General features: G+C 49.6%; 2 protein-coding genes and 1 pseudogene across 2 annotated transcripts in view; all 3 read left to right on the forward strand.

Annotated features, from left to right (window-relative positions):
- The first annotated feature begins 1,125 nt into the window (after positions 1 to 1,125).
- Positions 1,126 to 2,085, forward strand: LOC102884870 (melanoma-associated antigen 10). Its single transcript, XM_006903839.2, has one exon. It carries the CDS (start codon positions 1,126 to 1,128, stop codon positions 2,083 to 2,085), a length of 960 nt encoding a protein of 319 aa, XP_006903901.2.
- Positions 2,086 to 2,826: 741 nt separating this feature from the next.
- On the forward strand, positions 2,827 to 2,945 carry LOC112471040 (annotated as a pseudogene).
- Positions 2,946 to 9,102: 6,157 nt separating this feature from the next.
- The window catches only part of TMEM185A (transmembrane protein 185A), a 34,884-nt gene continuing 32,087 nt past the window's right edge, over positions 9,103 to 11,899 (forward strand). The window contains exon 1 of the mRNA XM_006903838.3: positions 9,103 to 9,269. Coding sequence (XP_006903900.1) covers positions 9,232 to 9,269 — 38 coding nt within the window. The 5' untranslated portion in view covers positions 9,103 to 9,231. The remainder of the gene's footprint in view (positions 9,270 to 11,899) is intronic.

Below are 11,899 nucleotides of genomic sequence, written 5' to 3' on the forward strand. Positions count from 1 at the left end.
AGCCCTGGAAACCCTGGGCTGTGCTGTCAAGCCTACCACTTCCTCAGTCCCAAATTGGTGGTCTCAGGGAGGGAAGGGCCCTGGTCTGAGGCCTGGAGTCAGGTCAGCATGGGCAGTATCCCAAGCCTTGGTAGGAATCAACGTGAGCACTGAGGAGAGCTAGAACACTTGGGAGTCCAGGACTGGCCTGCCTGCTCTGTCAGCTGTGGGGAATCTGTGTGGATCGGCTCCGCTCAGTTCCTCTTCTGGTGTCTAATGGAGAGAAGGCCTTATTTTAAGCAGTGTGGGCTCAGTAAAGGGAGAGCATTGTCTAGGTTTTGCAGGGGGTCAAGGAGACTTATGGGAATGTGTCCCAGGATAAATGGATCTGACACTTCAGTGACCCCTCGTGGACCCCTGGGAGGCTCTGGGCACATGCAGTCAGATGTGAAGCCCTGCACTTCCTTCCGTTCAGTCTCAGAGGTACGTGTATCAGTGTTCAATGTTTTGCCTCAGGCGAGCAGGGGACAGGAGGCCAGGCCTGGTTGGGGAAACATGGGCATCCTGAACGAGCAAGGAGAGGCCCGCCTTCCTGGAAGAGAGGGTATCTCCCAGAGTCTGGAATCCTCTCCTGACAGCACTGGGGCTCCAGGCTTTGCTGGACATCTGCACTTTAATGTCCCCCTTGGTTTTGTCTTGCAGGGGCTGCTGGATCCAGTAGGTGCAGGCCTTGGTCTGAGGTACGTGTCCTCATGTTGCAGAGCTGATGCAGGCCAGGCAGTGCCAGGAATTAAGGTGAGCTGTCCGCCCTGTATGTGTACCCAGTGGGTTCCCCACCCCACAAAGAGACCCGACAGTCCCCAAATCTACCCACTATACTGTCAGCCCACGAGTTGGACTGTGCCAGCTGCACCCTGAGGAGCCGTCTCACCTGTTGCTTCAGGTTCTTAGCGGACGGGACGCCCAAACAGGAGAGTGCTGTGAGGACCGAGAGCACCCTAAAGAGGAGACCTGTAAGTCGCCTTCCTCAGAGCCGCCTGAGGTGCATTTCTCAGGTGAGATCTCTCACACTCTCTTTCTCCTCCAGCTGTGGGTCCATACCATCTACCTTCCGCCCACACTCCAGTTGCTATCCTAAGAGTCACCATGCCTCTCAGTAAAATGAATGAGCTCTTCAAGCTTGGGGAAGATCGTCTGGTCCCATTAGGGATTGAAAATCTGCCAGAGATGCTATTCTTTATTTCTGAGGAGGAAAATATCCTGTCTTCTGACTCCTCCACATCTGATACCCCGGAAGAGGTGCCTGGCACTTTGACACTTATTCCTTCCCAGAGGCCACAGAGTTCCTGTCCCTTCCCAACTGCCATGGTGACCCCTAGACTGAGGCTATCCGTGGAACAGGACTCCAGCAACCAAGTTGGGGAGGGGCCAAGCACCGGGCAGGACCCGGGAAACGCTGAGTCCTTTCTTAGAGAGGCACTGCGTTGCAAGGTGTTCGACCTGGTGAGGTTCCTGTTGCTGAAGTATTGTGCAAGGGAGCCGACCACCAAGTCAGAAGTGCTGAGTCGCGTCAACAAGGAGCACCAGGACCACTTCCCTGAGATCTTGAGCCGAGCCTCGCGGTGCCTGAGGCTGCTCTTTGGCATTGAGGTGGAGGAAGTGGACCCCAGCGATGGCGTTTATTTCCTGGTCGCCACTGGGGGCTTCATCTACGATGCGATGGTGGGTGAAGGGCCCGTTTTGCCCAACACCAGCCTCCTGGTCATGCTCTTGTGTGTGATTCTTGTGGAGGGCGACTGTGCCCCTGAGGAGGAAGTCTGGAAAGCCCTGAATGGCATGGGGGTGCACGATGGGAGGGAGCATTGCATCTATGGGGAGCCCAGGGAGCTCATCACCAGTGTTTGGGTGCAGGAACTGTATGTGGAGTACAGGCAGTTGCCCAACAGCGATCTTGCTCGCTACGAGTTCCTGTGGGGTCCCAGGGCCCACGCTGAAACCACCAAGTTCAATTTCCTGGATTATTTGCTTGGGGTCAATAGCAAGGATCTCAGTTTCTTCCTAAATCTATCCAAAGAGGCGGAGAATGATGAGGAAGAGATGTCCTGAGCCACACTTGCAGCAGGCATTATTCAGGTTTGGTCCCAGGACCAGTGGTGGGGGGTGGGGGGTATTGTAGGATCTTTGGGGTCCTGTGATGATTTAGAAATTGAACTTTGTTTTCCTTATCAATTTTTCAAATGTTGGTCTTTCTACAGTTGTTGTAAACAGTTTCTGAATCTAAGTTTGTGCGTGACGTTGACCATACATGTATTTTCACTAACCTGTCCAAGAGTGAGAGTTTTGCCACTATGTAACACAGTTTGGGACACCTTCCATCCTAGTGTGTGATCCTGAGCTAGATCACATGACATTGGAACACGATTTCCATAGAAATGTGAAAGAACTCACCAGTAAATCCAAGGTGGTCAAGAAGTACAGAAATAAAATGTTAATTCCTGTATTTTATTCTTTCTCATTTGTCATTCCATGAAACATTTATATATACCTGGATTTGCTTGGTTCATTCGAGAAAGTGGGAGGCATTTCATGGGAATAGAGAAGACGCTGGCTCAGAGGTTCATTTATTCCCCACACTTTCACTGAGCCCCTGTCCTCTGGAAGGCCCTGTGCTGGTGGTGGGGAGACTAGGATAAGCCGGAGAGACCCACGCACAGAGCGATTGTGTAGGGCCCGCAGTCATATAAGGAAGGTGCTGAGGTGTCCCCTAAGTCCTCTAGAACAAGTCAAAGAAGGGGAGATGAGGTAGGCCTCCAGGGGAGAGTAGTCGATTTTAAATAGCCCGAGTCTGTCTACAGCCATGCCACCCTTATCAAGTCCAATCCCGTCTGATCTTGGAAGCTAAGCAGGGTTGGGCCTGGTTAGTACTTAGATGGGAGACCGCCTAGGAAGACCAGGTGATGTAGGCATAAAAAATAAAAAATAAAAGATTGTAAACTGGCAAGGTCCTTGCAATCTGTGAGGTCAACCAATGGTTGTCTCACCTAAAATAAATAAATCAATAATTTAATAAATAAATAGCCTGAGTCCAGGCTGTTTGGGGCTTTGGGAAACTGTGATTTCCTCTGCAGGGATTGATTATAATGAAGCAGGGAGTGACCTTGCCAGACTGGGAAGATGGTGTGTCTTGGATATCAGAGTAATGTCTGAAATGGAAAATTGCTTTAAGAAGTTCCCTTTGGATCATGGAGAATCTCCAGCTAGTCATAGTGAAGATGTCCTGCACTTTTTTCCCAGTGTATTCGAATACAGAGAACAAGATGTTTTATCCCTATTATCTTCAAGTATTTCCTGATGAATCAGGGTCTTGGTCCTTGAAATCATGATGTCACTGGACAGTCTTCTATTTGTCCTGGAAAAGCCAGAACAACCTCCACTAAAATGACAATTTATTTAGCCTACATTGAGTGTCATTGTCCAATTCTAAGCAAGGACCTTATTTCCATGGAGATGAAATGCATGAAAGTAGTGTTTTGGATGGTAGAGAAGCTGCAAATGGGGAAAATAGAGTTGGTCTTTGACTTGAATTCTGGGGTGTTTTTAGTTCTACCTTGCTGGGAAGACCTCATAGCCAAATCAAATAATTTAGCCTCTAAGAGAGAAATTGCCCAACTTCTCTGATATATCATAGGAAAAAAAATTCCAGAGGAAGGAGTGGTGGGATCTAGGGTCAACATAATACTAAAAATGACTACCTATCATTAAAGATCCAATATATGCCAGGCATGTTGTGATGCATTTTAATATATCGCCTACATTCCAATAGTCCTACAAAAAGTTTATCAAACCCACTTTGCAGATGAAAAACCTAAGGCTCATAGTGCTTGCTAATTTTCCCAAGATCATAAGGCTAGTAAAAGAGAAGTCTGCTCTGAACTTATCTTCAGCCCCACTGTTCCTGGTCTTCTGTGTCTCACCACTCCATAATATCTCTTAAGAGACAAAAAGTCAGGTCTCCATTTTCAGATTACTAAAAGCAGCCCTAAGGTAGAAAGGTGAGAATGTGAATCAAACAGGATGTATGTATAGTCCGTGTCTTTTCTTCATCTCAGGTCCTCTTGCCAGAGCCCTAGGGTTTCCTCAGAGCTGACTCTGCCCAGGTACTGGCATTTCTGACCAGCCCCAGCACTATCCCGCCTGACAGCACCCTTTCCCTGGTCTTCATTCCTGTACTCTCCTGTCCAACTCCTGAACCTGGCCTGATAGCTGCTGCTTCTTCTGGGCCTCTGTCCTCTGGAAGGCCCTGAGTTAGTAGAGGGGACACTAGGGTAAGTGAGACATACCTGCACATAGAATGACAGTGTGCCCTTCTCCCAGTGGAACAGCTCTAAAACACCTGTCCTCCCCATGACAGAGAGCATGCCTTTTCTCTATAGAAGTCCCCTTGCTATCCTATTACTAACCCTGGAAGCTCTCTATGAAAACACTTCCTTTGATATAAAAGGTCACATTGGACAGTGACTTTTAGACACCTGTGTCCACTAGAGTATCGAAATACCAATTTTTCCAGTGGATGGTGAATAGAATCTGATTTGGCCTATAATCTACTCATTGTTGTTTTGGGGTTGTAAAGTTAGGGAGAGGGTTTTGGAAATCATCCAGACATTTGCAGTAGGATTTTAATGTGGTATTTTATTTGAAAATGGCCTCTAGACACATACACAGATAGATTAGCTTCCCTAGGCTGTCATAAAGCAAAGGCTCCCTCATGAGTTATAGGTAAGGAATGATATGAAAATCATTGTGGAGAAAACATTTACTGAACCCGAATTTCAAATACCCTGAGACCTCCTAGGAAGTGAAAAATCGTTCTTTGGTGGACATGCTAGATCTGATTTATAAAAAAGAAAAGAAAAGAAAAGAAAAAGAATCATCCTTCCACAATGTCCTGTCAGTGTACCTTCCTACAGGGAAGTCCTGGATTGCCATGTAACTAGTATCACCTGTCCCAGTGTCTCTGCACATTCAGAAATGCAGAAGGTGCAGAGACTCACAGGTGAACATAGTGGCCTTGAATCAAAAGGAAGGAGAAAACTCATAGCCCCATGAAATTTTAGAGGCAGAAAGGTCCTCTAGAGTGAAGAGGGTGCTCCCTCCGTGCTGAGATGTATAAAACAATTTGAAAATTAGATGTGACCCTGGACTTGAAGTACCTGCCAAAAAGTAGGGGGGCACTGGAAAAAGGTATTGAATTTCAAGGGAAATGTGATTTTCTGAGAAACTCCTGCCAGAAATGAAGGGGATTTTGTCATAAATTATAGCAGCTATTTGATGAGCATCTACTATGCAACTTTCGATTGGAGAGGCATGAAGTCGTCTTCCTCTCCTCCCTGGATAAATGGGAACACTACATTCCATCCTCTTATACTTAGGAAGGGTTGTGTCATGACCCATTGCCACCGATGTTTGAGTAGAAGCATTGTTTGTCACAGCCATTTCTATAGAAGGCACCACAGGGTCCATGGATTCATTCTCAAGCCATGACAACGCAGACACAGAGCACTCTGTGTCATCACCCAGGGACTTAAATCATGCACATTTGCCCCTTAGATGTGAGATGCCAGATTGTGTGCCCTTAAGGCCCTGGGCAGGGTTGGCAGTGTTTGAAAGTGGAGCTGGCCCGCAGAGAGCTGGCTGCAAGAACTCCTGCATGCCCTTTGCACCCTAGGCTCCTGTGCTGCTTCCATTAATGTCCTCAGTGCTGTGATGAGTCATGATGAGGAGGCCAGCAGCCAGCTGGCCATGTTGGAAAGGAGGTGTCCTCCTACTGGTGCCCCCATTATCACTGCTGCCCACACTGCATGCTCTCTCTCCACACTGGCCTCAGTCTGCATAAATTGGGGCTTCGTCCCGCATGTGTCCCCATGAACAACCGCTCAGACCCTGGTGCTGATGTTCATGTGCAATTATATTCACTTGACAGTCCCCAGAAGGAAATTCCCTTTCAGGACAGTGTGGTTCAGGCAGAGTTGACAGAATGCGATGTATCTTCTTGCTTAGTCTCCTAGTGCCTAGTAAATAATAATCATTGCCATGTGTATGTGTGACTAATCACTGTGAATATGAGTTATTTTCAAATAATTCCCTTTGCGACGCCCAAACGTTTGATTGAACTGATGGCCTTGTTCAGGTGACTATGAGGTTTTGCTGTGTGGGGCAGAGGCAGAGAGCAGGGCAGGGGTGTCTTGTCAGCTGTCTACAGAACTGGCTGGGAACTTTGAATCCCAAACAGGCAGTCTGAGCAGACAAAATGCTGTAGCAGATAACAGAGGTGGTCATCAGGATGCTCTCTCAGGCCCTAGACACCCCCAGACTCAACTAAAGATTTGGAGAGGACATGGGCAGGTGAAGGCTTTGAGGTCCCAGGATGCAGGTTGTGAAGGGGGTCAGATGTCCCAGGAAAGGCAGAAGATCAAGCACCTGCCAGATCCTATCTGGATTGCCCTGGGTTGGCATGGGGAGGGACATGGAGGTAGATGCAGCTGGAGGTGAGCTAGAGCCCTGGACCACATCATGAAATGGGTGCTCCTGGGACAAGTCCCTGGACCAGAAACCCTGTGGGGCATTGCAGGTTGGAAGTAGGGATACTGCAGGCCCAGTTTTGGAGGGAACTGACTGGTGTGGGCCAGGCTCACCTAAGTAGGTTATGGACTGCAGAGTGGCTGCAACTGTGACTTCCCAAGCATCCCTCAGGTCCTTCAGGGAGGCATTTCCAGGGTGTGGCATCATGTAAAGCAACCTCTGTGTAGGCAAACACCACCCAGGTCCCTAGCCACTCCTGACCAGGGTGGGGCAGAGCACATAGGAGCCACCCTGCCCAACAGCAGGAAGGTTCTGACATTCTCTAGGTGCCCTGAGCCTGCCCCCTGAGTGGCTGATATGATGTGTCTCAGCCACAGTCATGCTCCTTTGAAAAGCTCCTATTCCCCTGCCAGGTCTACAGCCTGCTCTGAACTCCAGCCTCCTTGGTAAAGCACTGACCTTCTGCCTGCCTCCCGCCGGCCTTCTTCTGTGGCAAATATCCCTGGCGGCTATCCTGAGACCTTCAGGAGCAAGTAATTGGTTGTGGGTCTCCACCTGTCCTTGGTCCCTGAGCTGGGACCAGGCATAAAGATAGGTTGGTGGCAGGATGAAGGGTGTGACACCAAGGAATGTTCACAAGACATAATCAGTGGCAAAGCCATGTTTGTCCTGCACTCAAGACAGATGTTCTGTCCAAAAGGGCCCCATGGACCTCATCCTCACGTGGATGTATGACAGTTACCAACCCCATGGGCACTATGCTGTGAAGTACTGGCTGGTTACATGCCTGATGTCCAGCCTGCCCATGAGAGTGAGCCACAGGACAACCTTGCTTTCCATGAGAGCACCAGATTACTGGGCTGTGCCTTCAGTGAAATTGAAGCAGTCTATGTACATCTACTTCTGAAGATTGGGATGTGAGGCCTTGGGGTAGTCCCATTGCTCTCATATACCCTCATGGACAGGCCTGTGTGCTCCCCTTGGCAATCTGGCTTGCCAGAGCAAAGGAATACATTGGCAGGTTGTTGTGTATCTGTGTCCTATTCCCTGGGCTGGGCAGCCCCCAGACCGGTCATCTCTGGGCCAACTGTGGGCCTGCAGAGCAGAGGTTCAACTCCGGGACTTTCTGGGACGTCACTAAAAGCTACCTGCCCTCGAGCCTCTGTACTCCAAGCAGCCTGCCTGGTCTCTATCTGTGAAGCTCTTGAAAGGGCAACAGTGCCCATTACTTAAGTGTCCTAGCAGATGAACAATCTCACTCCTTAATGTCTTTCTGGAGTGAGGCTGCCTGCAATTAAGATGGTGCTGGCCTATCTAACTACTGGCAAGTCCCTCTTTCTAGCAGAATGTGGGCTGCAGGTTCAACCAGACCAAGTTGCATCGTTGCTCTGACATCCTTACTAGCTGGTGGCCCAGGGAATTTCCTACAAGCTTCTCTGTGTCTTGGCTTTAGCTCCTGTATTCAAATGTTCATTAGGAACCTCCTCAGGGGTAGACACTGGACTCCACATGGAGGATGGGCAGGGGAGTTGGACCAAAATTTCTGAGACAGGGTCCTGGTTCTTGGGCAGCTGACAAACTTGATTCAGGTTAGTCATCCTCAAAAACAGGTCATATAATAATATCCATTCCTCAGTGGGTTTGGGAAGCCTAATTACCACTTGTGAAATGCTTTCAAGTTCTCAGAAGAAAGGTAATCTTTTATGGTATAGTATGAACTGTAATAATTGTGATCTTCTCAAGTTACCCCCCTCAGGGCTAACTCATATAAAATTGCCATTCATGAAACTCTGCCATTGTAACAGTTATCCATGATACCAGACTAATGTCTAAAGTATTGCTGTATTTATAGAAAACTCTTAAATCAGCCCAAAGTTGAGAAGGTATACTAGATCACATGCTGTGACTCCCCTCCCCCACCGCCCTGGCCAGTGAATAGGTCTGTAGTCAAAGGAGAGGCAACCAGGAGGGGAAGATGGTTGGGAGGGAAGATGACTTTGGTGCAGGAGAACCTGAGTTTGGAAGGGCAGCGTATCTCCTTGAGGTGCACTGGGCCTTGGGAGAGAAGTTGAAAAACAGACTTTGGAGTCACTGACGGCTCTGACAGGTGAAACCTGGAATGAAATCGCCAAAATGCAATGTATCACCCCTGGCCAACGTATCACCTACCCGCCCCGCGCCCCCGAGGCTCTGCGATCATTAAGGGAAACCTACAGAAGGCTGCACGGGCCAAGGTGAGAGGCGTCCTGGAAGACCTCACCGCAGGCCTCCTGGGCGGCCCGCTCCCTCCCCGCAGGCCTGCACCTAGTCAGCGTCCCCATTCGGCTCTGCGACCCTGGCCCCTCACAGCCTCCAGCCCGTGTCCATCTCCTCCGAGGGCAGTGCAGGGACGAAGGGCTGGGGAGTGGCGTCACGCGCGACCCGCACGACCCGCGCGACCCACGACGCTTCCCAGGGCCTGCCAGGCGCATGCGTGGCCGCCTTACGGAAGCCCGGAAGGGGAGGGGGGGCGAGAGGCGGTGGCTCAGGTTTCTCGCGGCGGCGGCGGTGACGGCGGCGGCGGCGGCGGCGGGGACGCGGCTGGCGCGGGCACCATGAACTCGCTGTAACGCGCAGACTGCGCGGCGCGGTGGGCGGGGGGAGGAGGAGGCCGCCGCGGTGAAGTTCTCCGCCATGAACCTGAGGGGCCTCTTCCAGGACTTCAACCCGAGGTGAGGCGCCGCAGGCTCCGCTCCGGAGAGGCGCGGCCCGCACGATAGTGCAGCGGGCGGCGGGGCAGCTGCGGCCCCGGGCGCCTGCCTGAGACTCTGTGCGGATGCGCGCGACTCACCGGGAAACCTGTCAGCCTCGGCGGCGGCCCGCTTCCTCCTCCGGCGCCCGGTGCCTTCAGCACCCCGGTCCCCCGTGTCATCTAGAACCTCGCGCCCCGAGGGGAACCCCTTTCCTCTCGGCTTGCCCTCCTTCACTGGTGTCCCAATTTCCCTTCTCCCTTCCAGCCTCTTGCACCCTGGCTGCCTGACTCCCATTCCCCGCACCAGGGCCAAGTATTTCACATGCCCTCACCTCCCCTTCATCCCCCCAGCAGCCCTTGAGTTTTTCCTTGGAAATAAGCCCATCCTTCCCTTGTTTGCTTCTTTGTCGAACAGATATCTGAAACGTTGAATCCTTGGAGTCGGTGTCAGGGTATGGCAGTACCTTACATAATGCCTTTGGGGGTGAGCCTGACAATTTTCCATACACGTTTTCTCGTGTTCCCTATAAGTTTATTTGCGGGAAGTCGATATTGCTGTCCTATTTCCCAGTTACGGAATATCCAGTGGACAGTGTAGAGAGAGAACACTGGCCAAGGAATCAAACGTCTGTCCTTGCACTTGCCCAAGTGTAACTCTGTCCCCTCCCCAGGCTGTGAGTGTCCTGAAGCAATGTCCTGCTCATCTCACTATCCCCAGCACCTCCCACGAAGTCTGACAAAGAGTGCGCGCTTATGAAATATTTGGGGAACTAAACTGGGCCAGAAGACCTGATTGGAGACCAGGCCATGTGTAACTGGGTGATTCTCTGCTCTTCTGAAGCAGGAGGAGTTGGGCCAATCAGTTTCTAAGTCTACTACTCTGGGAAGGGAGTACCTATTTTCCTTATTTGGTGGAGGGAAGCCATGGACTCATAAACTTTTTGTGTGCTGGGTCCTGTGCCAGGTGCTTCAATGCTGGGAGGTCCCAGCTTGCGGGTGGAGAAGGGCATGTATATAGATGATTTACAGCACTGTGAGGTATTGTACTGAAGAGACCACTGTCTGGGCCATTGGGGAGGGGTGAAAGGAAGTCTTGGGGGAGTGTGTGTTGGGAGTGCAGTCTCCTTAGGGATGGTGATATTCTAACCTGTGAGCCATTGTGACTTCCTAGGTGCTCTTATTCCCCTTTGAGCACTACCGAGTTCATATTCTGATCTGCAATGCCAATATCCCAATCACAGTATAGTCATTATTATTGTTGGCCTTGAAGGCACTCTGCATAGAGGAGTTTGTTGAGAGCGTGTAATAGGAAACAAACTACTGTGCCTTCCTCTGCTGCTCCCAGGGGTTAGGACTGGTCTGCAGGGTAGAAGGATTGGTGCTGGAGTTGGAAAGGCCTTGTGTGTCTGCCCTGTTTGGTGAGGGTGATAAGAGAGATAAGTAAAAGCTGAATTGTTTTGTGTCCTTAGGCCACTCAACTTATCTGTCCATTTTATCTGTAGAATGAGCATAACCTCTCAGCAGAATAGGGGGGCCAAATTAATGATTGACTGAAAGTGCTTTACACATGGAAAGTTCCAGGACTATTTTCTAAGGTGGCAGATCATTTTTAAGCCACAAGGAACTGCCTCCTGGGATTTAACTGGCTATCAGACGTGCCAAAGCAAAATAGTGCAGCATGGGCAACATCCTTAGCCATTTTTTCCCTGTAGCTTCTCCCCACTAAAAGAATTTGGTCTATGAAAATTAACAATAAAATGTTAGGTATCTAAACAGATTTAAATGAATCATTAACATATACGTCAACACTATAAATCTGCTGGGATTGAAATGCATCTCTACCTGAAAAGTTGAAAAATCTGATAGGGCGCCATTCTCCTGATGCAGTGTTGAGTCAGTGGGCGTGAGCGGTGTTACCTCACTGTGGTGACTGCTAAGACAGTGGCTGGGTAATATTGACAAGTGTTATTTTTTTAGCTGGTGTTGTGTCATGCCTCATGGATACACCTAGTTTTTGACATTGTTCTTTAGTCTTGCTCCATGATGAGGAAGACTTTCCAGACAGCTAGAAAGCAAACAGGGGTATAGACAGGAGATACCTTGTGCCAAGGCCTCAAAACTGATTGCTTCTGCCTCATTCTCTGCCTCTAATTCAGAGCCAGTTCAACATCTTCTCTCCTACCCCAGGACTTTGGCACATACTGTTCTCTTCACCAGGAATGTTTCCCTCTCCTATTCTCCTCTCAGACCTAGTTAACTCTTATTTATCCTTGACATCTCAGCTCACTTGTTACTTGCTCAGGGAAGCTTTTCTGACTTCCCCAACCAGGTCCACTAATCCCTGTTTGTACAATCTCTGTAGCATGGTGCACTCCTCCACAATAACACTTATTTGTCCCCTTGTATTTGTCTGTGTGTTTATTTGATTAATGCCTATCTCCCCTACTAAATGCTCTCCTACTATATATAAGCTTCATTATGTCCACGACTCAGTTCATTATGGTGTCCCACATACCTGGCTCAAGAAATATTTGTGGAAGGAATGAATGAGTGAGTGAATTACTGTTCAGAGCCTATAAGAGCAATCTAGAGCTGATTCTTTCACTCACT

The sequence above is a fragment of the Pteropus alecto genome, unplaced genomic scaffold (assembly GCF_000325575.1).
Source record: "Pteropus alecto unplaced genomic scaffold, ASM32557v1 scaffold5800, whole genome shotgun sequence".
In the NCBI taxonomy this organism is placed as follows: Eukaryota; Metazoa; Chordata; class Mammalia; order Chiroptera; family Pteropodidae; genus Pteropus; species Pteropus alecto.